The sequence below is a fragment of the Myxocyprinus asiaticus genome, chromosome 49 (genome assembly GCF_019703515.2).
Source record: "Myxocyprinus asiaticus isolate MX2 ecotype Aquarium Trade chromosome 49, UBuf_Myxa_2, whole genome shotgun sequence".
NCBI lineage: Eukaryota > Metazoa > Chordata > Actinopteri > Cypriniformes > Catostomidae > Myxocyprinus > Myxocyprinus asiaticus.
The window spans coordinates 4,729,396-4,749,196 of NC_059392.1; the positions used below are offsets into that span (position 1 = coordinate 4,729,396).

Here is a 19,801-nt window from a genome sequence, read left to right on the forward strand (position 1 = left end):
TCTCCGCCACTGCGGTCGCGTCACTCCCGATTCGTCTGGCCAATCAGAGGACGAGATGAACAGACCGGCTCCCTGCTGACCAATCAGAGGAGGAGGGGAGAGCTGCGGCCCCACCCTCGAAAAGAGACGCCATCTGCTGGGCGGCACATGACAGTGACGACAGTTGCGCTAAAGGTGAGACAGGTGCCCTTGCTTCTATAAAAAGTGGAGAAAAATATTTTATTTTATTTTTGTTGTGGTTTTAAAAAATTTGCTTTTACTTGCTTAAAATCAAGGACATTTTAAATGCTTCATTTTCTGATACAAAGTGACTTTTTGAGTAAAATGGAAACTTTGATGTCCATAAAATGCCACTAAAATGTTTTATTTACAATTACTTGTAAACAAATTATTAGGATATAAAAGTGAACTATTTTTTCTTAATATGTAAAACTTTGTCAATTAAATACCACTATATATATATATATATATATATATATATATATATATATATATATATTATTATTATATATATATATATATATATATATATATATATATATATATATATATATATTATTATTATTATTATTATTATTATTATTATTATCTGTTAACAGCTGCAGACTAACATTTAAATAGATTATGCAATTTTTATTTACATTGTGAAAAAAATATCACATTCACATTATGCAAATATATTTTACAGAATAAATATTTCATATAATTAGAAACATATTTAATATAAATATATAAAAATAATAAATAATTATATAAATATAAACTTTAAAAATATATTTATTAAATAAGATTATTTTAAAATATTTTATTTAATAAAATATAAAATAATATTTAAATATCAACATTTTAAAAACATATATCTGCATATAAAAATTATTTAAAAAGACATAATATTATAGATTATATATATTACGATTAGATATTTTAATCAGGAAACGCAATAATAGATCTCATTTGACTCATCTTGCTTTCTCTAACTTTCTCTTTTATTCTTTCTTATCATCGATTCCTTGTTCTCACTATCTTGGTTTGGATAAACAAGACTTTCAGGCCTTCATTTAATCAAATATGATGGGAAGGTTTTTTTCAACAGACACAACTTCCAAGTCAATTTTCTCTCTCTCACGTGAAACCTCATGTGATCCTTCATCATGGTGTGAAATAGGTTCACAGTTCGGCTTCAGAATTAGCAAGCTGTCGTGCTATATTTGGCACTCCACATCTGCATCCCATTGAGAGCACAGTAGAGCAAATATCTGTTTTAAGCAATAACACAAGACCAGAGAAGACAATCTATGAGCTCACGTCCTTAATCTAGTGTGCTAAGAGTTATTATGTGAATACATGTGGCGGTTCACACTGGATATGTAGTGTGACCCCATTATTAACACCCAAAATGACCCTACATTGCAAAAACCCCACCGAACTCAAACATGGCATAAAATTGCAATTGCCAAGGGAGTTGAACGCCACTGAGTGAGACAAGTAAAATCCACTGATGAAAATATTACAACAGGAATCAACATTACGAATATGTTGTGGAGTCTTTCAGACTGTCTATGTTTTTCCCGCCCTGGAGGTTTTGTAAAACAGGGTGACAACTGTTTGCTCTAGGGTAAAAGTTTCAGGTATGACACTTTAATGAGTTAAAAACCTTGTTGGCTCTTTGTGTGTGTGTGTGTGTGCCAGTGTGAGTCAGTTTTATGGTTGAGAACAAACACAGCTATGGTATATAAGGAAACACTTACTAAAAGTGTGATTACAAAAATAGCTACAGTATATTCAAGGTCAATGTTTCTAATTGGTGTGCGGACAAGTTTGTTTATACTGTAGGGAATCCCTGCATTTGGATATTATTGTATTGGGTGACAGTGTTAGAAACGTGTGATTTCTTGGTAAAATTGATTAAATGCAAAGCTAAAAGAGTGTTTTCATGGCTTTGGAGTCATCACATGGATCACATACTTGATTAAAATACTGATACACCACGAAGAACTCTTAGGGGATTTTGACATTTAAAGTTGAGTTCATTTCGAAACAATCGTGTAGTCGACACTCATGTGATAAGGGGAAAATGTAAGGCATAGGGGAGCACATTATGTTTGATAAACTGATGAAGCTTTTGCACACTAATTCCTGGGTCTGTCAGGTCACTACACATAGCCTCGATAACTACACTTCTTCAGTAGGCTAACCAACCTGAGTTCATTCACTCCACCCAGCCCAGGTTAATGGCAACATACAGAAGTCTCAATACGCCCACTACCGTTTCAAACTGGTATGACCATCTCACATTTATTTACTGTAGAAGAGGCTAATGTTTTGTGGTATTTTAATAAAATATAGATGGTCTTATAATGTTAAAATTTAAAGGGGTCATGTCATGAGGAATCAAATTTTCCTTGATATTTTGACATATAAGAGGTCTTTCTACTATAAAAACATACTGTACATTTCAGAACTTAAAACTTAATACCCAATGCAATAAAAGCATTTTTTGAAACCAAGCTGCAAAAACGTTCTCTACTTCCGCGACTTCCCTGCGTCATTTGGGGGCCCATTAATTCATGACCGCCTCTACAGCGAAAAAACATCAACGCCTACTTTACGTCATCACATCCTTGGCCCTGCCCACTGGCGCTTCAGTTCATAAACTGAGAGAGAGCAGGACAAACAGGCCTACTGTGGCCTACTAACTATTCCTGAATACCAAAGGGGACCCATCTGGATTATTTTGGATAATTTTTTTCTCCCCAATTTGGAATGCCCAATTCCCAGTGCGCTCTAAGTCCTCGTGGTGTAGTGACTCACCTCAATCCAGGTGGCTGAGGATGAATCTCAGTTGCCTCCGCGTCTGAGACCGTCAATCCACGCATCTTATCACGTGGCTTGTTGAGAGCGTTACCGCGGAGACGTAGCGCATGTTGAGGCTTCATGCTATTCTCCGTGGCATCCACGCATAACTCACCACGCGCCCCACCGAGAGCGAACCACATTATAGCGACCACGAGGAGGTTACCCCATGTGACTCTACCCTCCTTAGCAACCGGCCCAATTTGGTTGCTTAGAAGACCTGGCTGGAGTCACTCAGCGACTTCAGGAGTGGTAGTCAGCATCTTTACTCGTATTTTGGATTATTTTTGTATATAACAATACACTAGACAGACATCGGTAAATGCGCTATTTATTAGCATGCAATCTCTGCGCTGGTTTAGCGCCCCATTCACTAAAGGAATTATGTAGATCAGCCAACGGCGCAAACGTGGCAACAAAATGTGTGCTGAACGAAATTTGCACACGCAATTCCGATCTTGTGGGCCGATTCAGACCACCGTGATCTGACATACTCTGTCAGGACTGAATAGCATCACTGCACTACTGCGATCCAGACACCTGAATCATCTCTTTAACATGCCGAAAGTGCACTTCACTACATCGCGCATCTGGATTTATGCCAGGTTATGACGCTGTTCTCCATCATTTGATGAACTACTGCTTATAAGATCGATAGAAAATGTGGGTGAGAAACATCAAAATTTAAGTCCTTTTTTACTCTAAATCTCCACTTTCACTTTTACATCGGAAAGCCACGTGGTGCCTGTTTAGTTTCACTTTCACATCTGAAAGTGAAAGTGGATATTTATAGTAAAAAAGGACTACTGTAAATATTGATCTGCTTCCTCACACACCTATCATATCACTTCTAAAGATATGTATTTAACCGTAGAGTCGTATGGATTACTTGAATGCTTCATTTATGTGATATTTGGAGCTATAAAGGTCTGATCGCCATTCACTTGCATTGTTTGGACCTACAGAGCTGAGATATTTATCATAAATCATTGTTTGTGTTCTGCTGAAGAAAGAAAGTCATACACATCTGGGATGGCATGAGGGTGGTTGAAAGAATGTTCATTTTTGGGTGAACTATCACTTTAAATGCTCAAGAGGCAGCACAATTACAGTGCTGATTGCGCCTGCTAAAATAGATTGCGGGTGGTTAGTGAATAATTTGTGCTGAAATACCATGTGCAAAAGTGCCGCAACTGTTTAGTGAATTGCCTCCAAATTTTCTTTCTGCATGGGGTGCTTGACTGCACAGAAAACCGAATCCTCCATTCATCCGCATTTAAATCTAAGAACGTTTATATCTCATTGAAGACATTTTGATAATTGCAAGGATCCATACCTGTAAATGGAAATCCGCCTCAGCAGATAAAAGCTTTTTTTAAATCCTAATCCAGTAATAATAAATGACTGTAATTGGCCCATTCTGGCCATCGCTGAGAAAAGTAACAGGTACCACGTCACTGCGTAGTTTCGGTAGCAGTCCGGACATCTGGACAATAATTTACAACTGATTAATGACACAGAAAAATGTTAATAACCACTGAAATAAAAACGGACCTAAGACAATTTAAAAAATGCCGTTGCATGGTGCCCCCCTGGACGTGGTGCACCTGGGCACGTGCCCAATTGTCCATATGGTTAATCCGGCCCTGAATAAACCCCTTGAGGGTGATACAAGAGCTGCTCCACTTCATGTCGGGGTTTATTTTGCGACATTGACCGAGTGATTGTACATGATGCGTTACAAATTTGATATTTGATTTTTATATATATATATATATATATATATATATATATATATATATATATATATATATATATATATATATATATATATATATAGTAGTAGATTATAGTAGTTAAACTCCCTTTATAGAAATTCTGAAAATCAAAGATGTTTTCAATATTGTGATAAATCATTTGGGACATCACAAGGACATAACCAATAGCCATGTTTAGATTATGTCAGTTTAATGTCACATTTAAAGGCACATTTCAGTGTTTAATGCCAGTCCCTTTATGTCCAACCTGTAGAGTCCATTTAATTTGGGTCAGTCCTTAAAGAACATTCAGTTCCATAAAAACTTACTAAATCAAACTAAACATACATGTTAATGCTTATAAACAGGTAAAAGAGGCTATTTGATCATTGCATTATTCTTTGGGTTGTGGTCCCTCTTTTATAATTCATTCAGATTTTAGAACCTAATTTTTAGTGCCTTTATCCCAAATGTCTGATTCTGTTCCGGGTTCAACACAAGTTAAGCTCAATGGACAACATTTGTGGTATATAATGTTGACTACCACAAAAAAATTATTTCAACTTCATATTGATTATTAATATATATATATATATATATATATACTGTATATACAGTACAGTTGCCGTTGATTGAGCATAATTTACATTAAACCTGTAACACTAAATGAGTGCATGTTAATAATATTACACAGTATAACAAATGTGATTCAGGGCTTGATTAAAAAAATGGGATAAAAAAATAGGCGAGTATCTTTCAATATCAAAGACAAGACATGTGGTTCCATGTACAAGTTCATTACGCAACAGAACATTTCTATCAACGTCTCTCTTCCTGAGTGGTGATTGGTCAAAGGTGTGCTAAGAATGTTTCATGTGACCAATCGTTAACTTGAGGGTTCCAAGTATCCAGGTACTGATTGGCTCAAAGCCGTGTGATCAGTTTGTGCTCTCGCAGGTGATTGGTGGTTCGAACTGTTGGTCGTAATGGGGGATATCACCGTGAGAAGTCGCAGTGCCTCGTCTACACTGTCTGTGTGTCTGAATCCAGGAAGCTCAGCTGTCAACAACACCTTTAATACTGATGGCTGAAACAGAAAAAGAGAGATCTTAACCATAAAGTAACAGACTAACAAACATTTTCAACAACTGAATTAAAACTCAAATTTAAATTGTAATTATACAAATATTAATGACTAGATATTAAGATAAATGGCAATATTTATAAATAATAAATATTGGCTATTTAATAATACAGTATATTACTCTCATTTGTAAGTCGTTTTGGATAAAATATCCTGCTAAATTAAATGTAAATCTAAATATATTAATACAGGACAATCTACGGAAAATAACTGAAATACTAATAAATAATTAATCATAAATTAATCCATTTTGAATAATTAAATATTTCATAAAATGTGTACAAATTATTAATGATTAATAAATTATTCATTTTAACATCTAATACTTTGTTGCTTAATCAGACCTTTTTTAAATGTAGTATGATAGACATTGTATAAAGTTATATATTTAATCATATAAATGTATACTGTTAAATGCAGTTCCTATTTTAAGGAAACCATACTATTTATCTCAATAATATTAAAATTAAATTATTATAAATATATGTATATTATAATATACATAAAATATATAAAATAATATTTTATAAACAATAATATTAAATAATATTTTATAATACATATTCTGTTAATTTCATACTGGCTTAATTATTCTCATTAACACGTTAACTTTGGCAATACAATAAAATCTTTACCTGATTCAAATTTAAAGTTATATGAATAATTATATGAATACATACACACACATACATATATATGATGCATTATATAAATAATTCATTAGTAATTCATAATACCTAAATATTCATAATAATATATTACTCTCATTTGTAAGTCACTTTGGATCAAATATCCTAACTGATATGTAAAGGTAAATCTAAATATATTAATAATACGACTATCAATAGAAAATAATTGAATCACTAATAATTAATCAATACATTTTGAATAATTAAATCTTTCATAAAATGTGTAAAAATATAATACATTTTACTATGTAATACTTTGTTGCTTAATCTGGCATTTTCTTCAAAAATGTAGTATAATAGATATACAGTTGTGCTTAAAAGTTTGCATACCCTTGGAGAATTGGTAATATATGTACCATTTTTAAAGAAAACATGAGTGAGCAGGCAAAACACATTTCTTTTATTTCTTATGGGATTCATATTCAACTGTAGGTTATAACAGAATGGCACAATCATAAAACAAAACATGGCAACAAAGAAAAAATGAAATGACCCCTGTTCAAAAGTCTGCATACCCTTAGTTCTTAATACTGTGTATTGCCCCCTTTAGCATCAATGACAGTGTGCAGTCTTTTGTAATAGTTGTCTATGAGGCCCCAAATTCTTGCAGGTGGTATAGCTGCCCATTCATCTTGGCAAAATGCCTCCAGGTCATGCAAAGTCTTTGGTCGTCTTGCATGAACCGCACGTTTGAGATCTCCCCAGAGTGGCTCGATGATATTAAGGTCAGGAGACTGTGATGGCCACTCCAGAACCTTCACCTTTTTCTGCTGTAACCACTGGAGGGTCAACTTGGCCTTGTGCTTAGGGTCATTGTCGTGCTGGAAAGTCCAAGAGCGTCCCATGCGCAGCTTTCGTGCAGAAGAATGCAAATTGTCTGCCAGTATTTTCTGATAACATGCTGCATTCATCTTGCCATCAATTTTCACAAGATTCCCTGTGCTTTTAGAGCTCACACACCCCCAAAACATCAGTGAGCCACCACCATGCTTCACAGTGGGGATGGTATTCTTTTCACTATAGGCCTTGTTGTCCCCTCTCCAAACATAGCACTTACGGTTGTGACCATAAAGCTCTATTTTGGTCTCGTCACTCCAAATTACAGTGTGCCAGAAGCTGTGAGGCATGTCAAGGTGTTGTCGGACATATTGTAACCGGGGTTTTTTGTGGCATTAGCGCAGTAAAGGCTTCTTTCTGGCAACTCGACCATGCAGCTCATTTTTGTTCAAGTATCGTCGTATTGTGCTCCTTGAAACAACCACACCGTCTTTTTCCAGAGCAGCCTGTATTTCTCCTGAGGTTACCTGTGGGTTTTTCTTTGTATCCCAAACAATTCTTCTGGCAGTTGTGGCTGAAATCTTTCTTGGTCTACCTGACCTTGGCTTGGTATCAAGAGATCCCCGAATTTTCAATGTGATTGAACAGTACTGACTGGCATTTTCAAGGCTTTGGATATCTTTTTATATCCTTTTCCATCTTTATAAAGTTTCCATTACCTTGTTACGCAGGTCTTTTGACAGTTTTTTCTGCTCCCCATGGCTCAGTATCTAGCCTGCTCAGTGCATCCACGTGAGAGCTAACAAACTCATTGACTATTTATACACAGACACTAATTGCAATTTAAAAAGCCACAGGTGTGGGAAATTAACCTTTAATTGCCATTTAAACCTGTGTGTGTCACCTTGTGTGTCTGTAACAAGGCCAAACATTCAAGGATATGTAAACTTTTGATCAGGGCCATTTGGGTGATTTCTGTTATCATTATGATTTAAAAAGGAGCCAAACAACTATGTGATAATAAATGGCTTCATATGATCACTATCCTTAAATAAAAAGGTCTTTTTGCATGATCAGTCATATTTTCAAAATCAATGCCAAAATTTCACAACTTCTGCCAGGGTATGCAAACTTTTGAGCACAACTGTAATATATATATATATATACACACACACACATATATATATATTATATATATTATTTAGTAATCTCATTTAAATCTAAATATATTAATAACAGGACAATCAATAGAAAATTATTGAATCACTAATAATTTATTTATTAATATGTTTTGAATAATTAAATCATTCATACCCATACCATTTGAGAATTTTAATATGTAACATTGTTGATTTAACTGACTTAATAATTGAAAGTGTAGTATTATAGATATTATATATTGCATTATATAAATGTATTCTGCTTTAATGCAGCTCTTTTAAGGAAAAGTAATATTAATCATATATTTTATAATACATATTTAATGTCATATTTATTTAATTATTCTCATAAATTAACAAGTTATTATTGGCATCTAGAACTAATATCTCAAACATAAATATCAGTTCTTCAGATAAACTTTACCTTTAGTCCTGCAAAGACCAGCGATACTCCTCTGAGTTCAAACTGTTTGAGCAGCTCTGTGAGTTCATGGACGACAGTGTAGTCTATAACGCTGACGTGAGAACAGTCTAGAACCAGACAGCGTGAAGGAGAAGCTAAGAGACAAAATGCAAGATTAAAACTCAAAGACATCAGCTGTGGGAAACATAAATGTGTCTCTTGAACTGAAAATGTGAGACTGGGACTGTGTGTACGTACTACAAAAGTAAGCTGACAAAAATCTCCCTTTGTGGACATTCTGGGACAAGCTCATTTGGAAAAACAACAAGTAAATAAAGTAAGTCTCTCACCCTGAAACGCATGCGTGTATACGAGTCTGCTGAGATGTTCTGAAACAGGGAAGTTCAGCCCACTGTCCAACTCCAGGACCACAACACCATGATCAGACACCTGAAAACATCCAAAGAGGACAGGCCGTCCAAGTGTCATGCTTTCAGATGAAGATTTTCAATGAAGAATACTCTGTCATGCCTTTTTGCTAATTGTTGCATTTGGGTCATACTTCACATTTTTATGGTCTCACTGGTGACATAAAGAATGACTTTCTGGAAGTCCACAGTGCTAAAAGTGCCCAAAGTTGAAGAAACACCCTTAAAAAAAATTAAAAGTAATTCTACTCACTTTGATTTTGGGTCTGGCCATGATGTACATAAGCATGAAACCAGAAACAACAACACCTCCCACAATGCCGTATTGCACTTCCCAGAAACTGACCAGAAACGTGATCAAGAAAGGCAGCAGATCAAGTCCTGAGGTAGACAGAAAGACAGACTCAATGACATTTTTTTAAAATAAAGATTCATGTAAATATCTGCTAAAGGGTCTCACTCTTGACTCTCCAGAGCTGGACTGGCACACTGAAGTCCACCATGGGACTCACGGCACAGATGATGATGGCAGCGAGTGAAGCTTTAGGAATGTAGAAGAACAGCGGCATGAGGAATGCCAACGACAGCAGCACTATAACACCTGCAGAACAAACAAAGTGATCATGGAGCACTTCAGACACATTCAGATCATCTATGTCATCACAAAGTGTGTGTTACCTGTGACTACACCTCCAGCAGGTGTACACACTCCAGTCTGAGAGTTAACTGCAGTTCTGGTAGACACAGAATAAACAAACAGACACTGTTTTCAGTTAAACTATTAGTGCTAAATGGGAATTAATATTAGAGAGAGACAGGAAGACCGACCTTCCGAAACTGCCTGTGATGGGATATGCTGACACAAATGAGCCCATGATGTTAGTTAGCCCTGCAGAAACATCAGAGTAATAAGGCAGTCGATTTACACATATTTCATAAAGTAGGAAAAACTCTCACCAATGGCAAAGAGCTCTTGGTTGGCATCAATTCTGTAGTTGTTCTTGCTACCTGTGTGGAGAAATTACAGTGAATCATACATCTAAAATGTGCCTTTTCGAGATATTTAAAGTTAAGCATGCTTCTAACTAAGTTAGCGTGCCATTCTTACCAAACGCCTTAGCAATAGCGATGCTTTCTAGAACACCCATTAAAGGAATGACAGCCAGACCGCCACCCAAATCCTGAAAACACATTTCATTGGTCAGTACTGCTCACATGTGCAAAATGATAGCAGCTTAAAGCAATAATACTCTACACCACACATACTTCACTATTTAGTACTATACTTTGCTATGCCATACTATATCACACTACACCACACTACACTCGGTACTAAACTATAATAAATTATAGTATACTACATGATACTACTGTATATAACTGCTCAGTACTATACTACAGTGCACTACATGATAGGGTACTAACATTCCGTGCCATACCATATTAGAATACACCAAACTATACTTTACTACAAATTAGTACACCACTACACTGCACCACACTCTACTAAACAACAATACATGATACTATACTTTAATACACAATACTATACTATAATATATGATACTATACTTTACTGTAATACACAATACTATACTATAATACATGATACTACACTATACTGTAATACACAATACAAAACTATAATACACAATACTATACTATAATATATGATACTATACTGTAATACACAATACGATACTATAATGCATGTTACTACACTATACTATAATACATAATACTATACTATAATACATGATACTATATTATAATACGCAATACTATACTATAATACTACACTATATTATAATGCACAATATTATAATACATGATACTATACTATACTCTAATACACAATACTATACTATAATACATGATACTAAACTATACTGTAATACACAATACGATACTACATGATACTATACTATACCACACAATACTATAATACATGATACTATACTATACTCTAATACGCAATACTATAGTATAATACATGATACTACACTACACTGTGATACACAATACTGTACTATAATACATGATACTATATTATAATGCACAATACTATAATACATGACACAATACTATACTGTAATATACTATACTGTAATATACAATACTATACTATAATACATGATACTATACTATACCACACAATACTATAATACATGATACTATACTATACTCTAATACGCAATACTATAGTATAATACATGATACTACACTACACTGTAATACACAATACTATACTATAATACATGATACTATATTATAATGCACAATACTATAATACATGACACAATACTATACTGTAATATACTATACTGTAATATACAATACTATACTATAATACATGATACTATACTATAATACATGATACTATACTATACTGTAATACGCAATACTATACTATAATACATTATACTACACTATACTGTAATACACAATACTATACTACATGATACTATACTATACCACACAATACTATACTATAATACATGATACTATACTATACTCTAATACGTAATACTATAGTATAATACATACTACACTATACTATAATACACAATACTATACTATAATACATGATACTATATTATAATGCACAATACTATACTACATGATACTATAATATAATACATGACACAATACTATACTATACTGTAATATACAGTACTACACTATAATACATGATACTATGCTATCCTTTAATACAAAATATTATAATATGATACACAATCCTATACTATAATACATTATACTATACTTCATTACATTTTACAATACTATACTGTACTATAATACATGATACTATAATAGATACTATTATACAAAATACATTAGTATACAATAATACACTATACTATACTAGGTATGCTCCGATAAGGATTTTTACAGCCGATACTGATCACCGATCTTCTTGTAACCTGACTGGCCAATACCAATCCCAATACCAATCACTTCACCATTTATCAAGATCTCTGTCATAACTGGCTATATGTAAGCTTTCTGCATACTGTCACTATTAACTGAATTGTCCTCTTCCCAGTAATATCACTTTGCCTAGTTTTTGCTGACAAAAAAAGTTTAAAAAGTTTAAAAGGCTTATTAAAAATACTTTTTTTAATAAGACTTTAAAAAAGTATAGGCTAACAAAATATTCTCTATATTAAGATACAGTGTCAAACTGAAGACAAACTGATAACCCATAGGTGCAGTTGAACTTAATGTGACATTTTTGGTTATTGATTCATTGTCATTATTTCATATAATTATTATTATTACTCATTTTATTTCTATTTTATTTTTGCATTATATTTAATACATTATATTATGGTATCTTAATATTGTATAAATAATAATTATATTTCTAAATTCCATCCCTGCTTTTTCATTTAGTTGGATGATTGTATTAATATTACATTTTTCACTTGTTGCTGCTTGAACTTTAATGAGGTGAACATGCGCTCTCTCATGAGGGCAAGAGATGAAAGGAAAGTGAATATCGGCCGATACCGATCGGAGCATCCCAATACTATACTATAATACATGATACTATACTAAACTTTGCCATAATACATTATACTACACTATACTACTAGGGCTGGGTATTGATACAGATTTCCCGATTCAATTTGATTCCGATTCACAAGCTCGATATTTGATTTGATTCCAATTTGGATTCAATTCAATATAAATTTATATGGGTATATTTCAATTATAATTTTTTCTTATATATGAAAGAAATTCTCTCCCAGCTAATGCTGTTAATTATATAGGGGACCTTCTAACTAGGTACAATATGACAATATACATTTTACCAATTATATTTTTTGTCATTTTGGTCACATTTTAGCTTTTAAAAGATTAATAAAGCCATGTATTCAATAAATAAATATGATAATATGTTGCATATATAATTTTTTGTTACATGTTTATTGTTTAATAACATAATTTTTACTGTTTACAAGTATTTACATTGATTTGTTGAACACGTGTTAAAAACGGTACTGTCTCTTTAAGAAAACAGGCACTTCTGTAAATGAGCAAATGTTAAAAAGAGAGACCCAAATGGCTTTATCTCCTCTGTCCTACGTGTGATTAGGATTTAAGGTTTCTTTTTGTTTGTTTTTTTATCAACAACTGACTGTAAAGAACAGAAAGGGTATTAAAAGAGACATTATTTAATGACAGTTGGGTGGCGTGGATCTTGTCTTTGGACACACATTACACGAAACAACTTTAACTCTCAACACGTAGTGAAAGGATCTTGCTGCTGAATACTTCACAACTAAACTACACAATTAATTCACTGGTAAGTGAAATCTAAACATTAACCAGCCAGTTGCCAATATAAATTTAGTCGCATAGCGTGAAATTTGGTTGCTAATGCGAGTGATTTCCTCTCATTGTAGTGGAGGTTTGAGCATAGAGTTAAAAAATCGATCTTGGGATTTAAGTATCGATATAGAGATCGTTCAAATGAAGATCGTGATGCTTTGGAAAATCAATATTTTTACCCACCCCTATAATATACTATATTTTAATACATGATACTATACAATACTATACTGTAACACATATTACTATACTATAATACATAATACTACACTGTAACACATAATACTGTACTAAACTTTGCTAAAATACATAATACTATACTATACTATTATCCTATCACTTGGAACTCACCTTCGCAATGTCACTAAAAGTGATAACCGTGCCATTGGCTATCGTCTCTGAGACAGGCGGAGCTTTGAATGCAGGTAGTCCTTTGGCGGTTTTCCCTGTGAGACTGAAGAAATGGCACCCCGTGACCTCTGCAGAGTACGCGACGCCCGTCGCTGCTATGACCACCAGAGCGTTCCGGACTGTGGACAGAAGAAGAATGTGCATTAATAACTGTTTCGCAAAAATTCAGATCTCTATAATGTGTTTTTAGAGGGTTTTTTGAGCACTCACTAGTAGCTAAACTCCACACCAGACCTCTGGCAGCTCGGACAAAGCGAGGAGCCTCCTCTTCAACTAAAGGTAGAGAATTCTTCATCACTGTCATCATGACCAAGAAAAACAAGCAGCATAGGCCGAGAACCACGTCCCCTACTCTGAGAAAACAAGAGCAGAGATAATTTAACTAAGTACATAAAGTCTGATAAGCAAAGAGTAATTAAACAATATGGACCATCTCTCAAGTGTAACTTTAGGTGGATCAAACCTTGCAGGGTTCAAACATACAACCTTATGGTTTTCAGCTCATATCATTAACCACTAGACCACACCAACAAGGTGTGAGATGCTGGTATGTATCTCCAAAAAACAAAACTAAATGTATCTAAATCTGCAATTATGTATTTGCATGTCAAACGAGAAAAAAGGGAGCCCACCTGGCCTGAGGTATCTTGTGAAAGGTGTAGTACACTTGTAAAAAGAACTGCTGTGGGATATCCTTCAAACCCAGAATATTCTATAGAAAACAATGAAAAACTCTTTTAAAGATCTCTGAAACACACCAACATTCACAACAAAAAAATCGAAAAAATACTCTTGAGTATGAGACTCTTACCTTGACCTGTCCAAAACCGATGGTGACCGCTGCAGCACAGGTGAACCCTTTAATTACTGGATATGAGATAAAATCCAAGAGAAACCCTAAACAACAAACACAGAGTAAGAATCAATATCAAATGAGTTTGGAGATACAATGTCATTAAAATAAAATTGAAAACATACCTATTAAATAAAACATGAAGCTTCAAGAAACCCCTTAAGTTAAGAAAACCCTTAGTGTCAAACACCCTTATAATTATAATGAAGGGTTTTCTCAACTTAAGGGATTTGTTCCAACTGGGCCCCGTTTTCTGTGTACATATTCATTTAATTTTCATTCATTTGAAAAGCAGCTTTTCAGCTATTATTGAGTTATTGGAGTTCATTTTGAGGTGCGGATTAATAGTTTAAAAAATGTGTTGCTACATTTTGGTGTGCGACTTCACAGATATGAACAGGAAGTTGCACAGGAAGTAATACTATCTGATAGTTATATGACAGTGACAAAACCACCAACTTCCTGTTTTCAAGATTGTACTGATTTACAGAGAGCTGATTAAGTGTTCTCTAGGTGCCAAGAAGTGTAATCCAAATACCTCAAGATATAAATCTTTACATCTGAATTAAGGCATTTACTGCAGAAAGTCTAGACTTGCTCAATTTTATTTGCTATATTAACGCAAGTCTGTTCATGACAATCTACAATGGCAAGCAAAACTATGTGAACCCTTTGGAATTAGTTGGTTTTCTGCATTAATTGGTCATAAAATTTGATCTCATCTTCATTAAAGTCACAAGTATAGACAAACACAATGTGCTTCAGCTAACAACACACAAACAATTACAATCTTTCTTGTCTTTATTGAACAAACCCCCATTAAAAATTCACTGTGCTGTGGAAAAAGAATTTAATATCTGGTCGATCCTCCTTTGGCAGCAATAACCTCAACCAGGCGTTTCCGGTAGCTGCGGATTAGACCCGCACAACATTCAGAAGAAATTTTGGACCATTCTTCCTTACAGAACTGCTTCAGCTCAGTCATATTCTTAGGATATCTGGTGTAAACGGCTCCCTTGAGGTCATTCCACAGCATCTCTATTGGGTTAAGGTCTGGGCTCTGACTGGACAACATCAAAAGGTGGATTTTCTTTTTTTGAAGACATTCTGTAGTGGATTTACTTCAATCTTTAAGGTCATTGTCATGCTGCATCACCCAACTTCTACTGAGCTTCAGTTGGCGCACAGCCACCCTGACATTATCCTGTAGGATATCTTGATAAACTTGGGAATTCATTTTTCCCTCAGTGATGGCAAGCGGTCCAGGCCCGAAGCAGCAAAGCAGCCCCAAATCATGATGCTCCCTCCACTGTACTTCACCGCTGGGATGATGTTTTCATGTTGGTATGCGGTACCCTTTTTACTCCATATGTAGTGCTTTGTGTTCTTCCCAAACAATTCAACTTTTTCAAAAGTTTCTTCAGTTCACAAAACATTTTCCCAGTAGCATTGTGGAGTGTCAAGTTGGTCTTTGACAAACTTCAGGTGCACAGTAATGTTTTTATTGGCAAGCAGCAGCTTCTTTCGTGCTGCCTGCCATGGACATCATGCCTGTTTAATGTTTTCCATATAGTAACTCATGCACAGAGATGTTAACCAGTTCCAATGATTCCTTCAAGTCTTTAGCTGTCACTCCAGGGTTCTTTTTTACCTCGCTGAGCATTCTGCAGTGTGCCCTTTGAGTCATCTTGGCTGGACGGCCACTTCTAGGAAGAGTAACCACAGTACTAAATTGTCTCCATTTATAGACAATTTGTCTAACTGTGGACAAATGAATATCTAAAGTCTTTGAAATAACTTTGTAACCCTTTCCAGCTTTATGCAAAGCAACAATTCTTGATCGTAGGTCTTCTGAAATCTCTTTTTTGTGAGGCATGATCCACAGCAGCAGATACTTCTTGTGAATAGCAAACTCAAAATGTTTGAGTGCTTTTTACAAGTCAGAGTAGCTCTAACCCACACCTCCAATCTCATTTCATTAATTGGATGCCAGGTTTGTCAACTCCTGACTCTAATTAGCTTTTGTTGACATCATTAGCCTAGGATTTCACATACTTTTTCCAACCTACATGTGAATGTTTGAATAACGTATTCAATATGTACAAGAAAAATACAATAATTTATGTGTTATTAGTTAAAACAGATTGTGTTTGTTCATTATTGTAACTTAGATGAAGATCAAAACCAGATTTTAAGACACATTTATACATAAATGCAGGTAATTCCAAAGGGTTAAAATACTTTTTCTTGCCACTGTAGTTTACTCAGTCTTACCCAGCCTCAGTAAGGCCATTCCTGCCTGGATAACCCCACACAGCAGGGTAAGCACCACGGCGAAAACAGGATCTCCATCCATGTATGTTGAACACAGCAGAGACATGATGGCAGTGGGACCAAGTGTGATGTCTTTTGATGTGCCAAATACACAGTAGATGAACCCACCCATGAAAGCAGAGTACAGACCGTACTGTAGAACAATACAACACAAGACAGGATGAGCATATAAGAAAATGTTCTACAGCATATTCAAAAATTCTCAACTTTCAAGGATGTTTTAACATGCTGAATTTGTGCGTATAACTGTGGTTGAAGGAGAAAGTGCAAAGTGAGGAAAAAGAGATTAAGTTTCTTTTTTGAACTACAACGTATTACTGTGGACATGGTCATAGGAGATCCTTTTTAAGTTCCACAAAGAACATTTTATTCTCTAGTTCTTTGGAAACCCATCCATGCACTAGTGTTTTATAAAACCAAGAAACCATTACACTGATCATGATTCACATTCACTCTTGGACCAATTTTACATTCGGTCAATGTACGCCGATGGAATTTTTGGCCAATCTGAAGGTCCAAAACAGGACAACTGATCAGTCTGAAAAATTACAGCACACTAAATCTCAAGAGTCTGAAGGGCTGTACCAAATTTGGTGGGTGTAGCTTGAAAGCTCTAAGAGGAGTTACAGTACAAAATTTTGGTTTAGGGATTAAAAAAAACAAAAAAAACTCACCGAAGTTTGTGGAATAACACTTGGCTTTGCCAAGCTAACATTATGACTGTTTTCAAATAGGTTTCCTAAACACTACCCCGTCTCTCACTGGTCAACCAAATGGATAGTCCCTCCCAAACTCATGTCATTTGTTGAGCCAAAGTTGTTGTGTCGGGCTGGATGGGCTGATGTAAGTTCTTCATCAAAATGCATTTTATTCTTCTAAAACTCTTGCAAAAAAAGCTACTGTAAGGAACAACATGATGCTTTATCTTAATTACGTCTTTATTAAGCTTCACATTACATTTGACATGAAAGTAAAAAATTAGTAAGGTGCCAGATATCTGCTTCACACACCATGTTAGGTACATGTTCTTACCTGCACAGGTAAACCAGCCACCTCTGCGTAAGCCAGGGCCTGAGGAACCACAGTCAACCCTACCGTCAGACCAGCAATCAGGTCCATCTTCAACCAGGTGAGACTGTACATGGGCAGCCAGGTGAGAATGGGAAAACAGGTGCGCAGGGTGCCAAATGAGCAGTGGGCAGGTGAGCTCCCACCTGTCAACGGCTCCATCAGAATTCACATTCACAACAAAGATCCAAGGAACTTATGACCTTGCTCTGAAAGAATCAGGTCTGTCAATGTGTTGCTTTAAGTCAACACTGGTTGAAGTTTAGAACCAGTCAGAAATAATGAATAGAGTTGTTGATCAAGGGTTAGTATCCAGGATGTTCATAGGAAGGGTGAAGCAATTACGGATCTCATTCTCAGACAAGTTCTCCTGGGCCATGACGTAGTCAAAACCCTGAGATCCATAAAACGTTGATTCTTCTCCATAAGTATCATTTGAATGTACCTACGGACAATACAAAACAATAAAATAACTCCAAACTACATAGTATGATCACAAGTAGACCGATATATCGGTTTTACCGATTAATCAGTGCCGATAGTTGCTTTTTGAAACTGTCGGTTAAAGGCAAATATCTGTGCCGATAGTTACCGATAGTTTAATTTTATTCCTTATCGATAAATTTCTCATCAGGTGAAGTTATTATTGTAATGGAGCCAAGTCTCTATCATTTTTAAAATAAAACACCCCAGTGTATTTCAGGCTTGTTTATAGTTAAAAGTCCCACGTTATGCACCAAATCTGAATTTTTCTGGTTATTATTGGAATTTTGGTTGCACAGTAAACTGCTTTTGGGATTTTATTCATTTTGGACATAGTAAGGAAAGACTATAAATCGATTTTAAAAAACTATCGGCCAGTTAATCAGTTATCTGCCTTTTCCACCACCTTAGTTATCGGTATCTGCAAAATCCACAATTGGTCGTCCACGAATCACAATAGAGTAATAAAAATCATCCTGACACAGTGATGATTTAGAATAAAAACAACATAAATTAAAGGGAGTACAACAAATACTACCAAAATGTAAATGCATTTTATTTACATTTTAAATCACATTCATTTCATGTTCCTGTAATAAGAATTTGGGTGGAATTCTTTTAATTGTGCTTAACTGTCATTCAAATAATATTACAACAAAACATCTTACAGGTTCTAAAATAGGCTTAAAACGGATTAGTTCAGAGTTTTATAATGAGTCATATGACATAAAAAAGGATAACATGATTTGATGGTCAGCATTAAACCAAAGACTGAATAAAAGACGAAGGTACTGACACAATAAACACTAAGATAATAATAACCATGTTTCTGTTTAAAAGAAAAACTGTTCTGTTTTAAAACTGTTTAATAATCCTATTTTGCGAGCCAAACTGAAAGTTCAAACAAATTAAAGCCAAAATGCGAATGTAAGTTAAAGATACAAACCTTAAAGACTATTTGGCGCCACCGGCTTCATTAAAATGTAAAAATGCGCGGGACGGGATCTCATGTATAAAACAGAATATAAAGATACAATGTAACATTTGTAGAATCACAGCTCGTGACGTGCTCGCGGTTTGTTTGACATACTGAACAACAG

At 34.9% G+C, this 19,801-nt stretch overlaps 1 protein-coding gene across 1 annotated transcript; it reads right to left on the minus strand.

Moving 5' to 3' along the window:
* Nucleotides 1–4,714: 4,714 nt before the first annotated feature.
* slc26a11 (solute carrier family 26 member 11) lies at nucleotides 4,715–19,786 on the minus strand. Its single transcript, XM_051694109.1, has 16 exons — nucleotides 19,648–19,786; nucleotides 18,183–18,663; nucleotides 17,091–17,283; nucleotides 14,775–14,860; nucleotides 14,596–14,675; nucleotides 14,174–14,316; nucleotides 13,904–14,082; nucleotides 10,320–10,392; nucleotides 10,169–10,219; nucleotides 10,040–10,100; nucleotides 9,890–9,945; nucleotides 9,672–9,812; nucleotides 9,465–9,592; nucleotides 9,134–9,233; nucleotides 8,805–8,938; nucleotides 4,715–5,697 (listed from the first exon to the last, which is right to left on the minus strand). Exons 2-16 carry the CDS (start codon nucleotides 18,378–18,380, stop codon nucleotides 5,497–5,499), a joined length of 1,824 nt encoding a protein of 607 aa, XP_051550069.1. The 5' UTR covers nucleotides 18,381–18,663; nucleotides 19,648–19,786; the 3' UTR covers nucleotides 4,715–5,496.
* Between the last annotated feature and the right edge of the window lie 15 nt (nucleotides 19,787–19,801).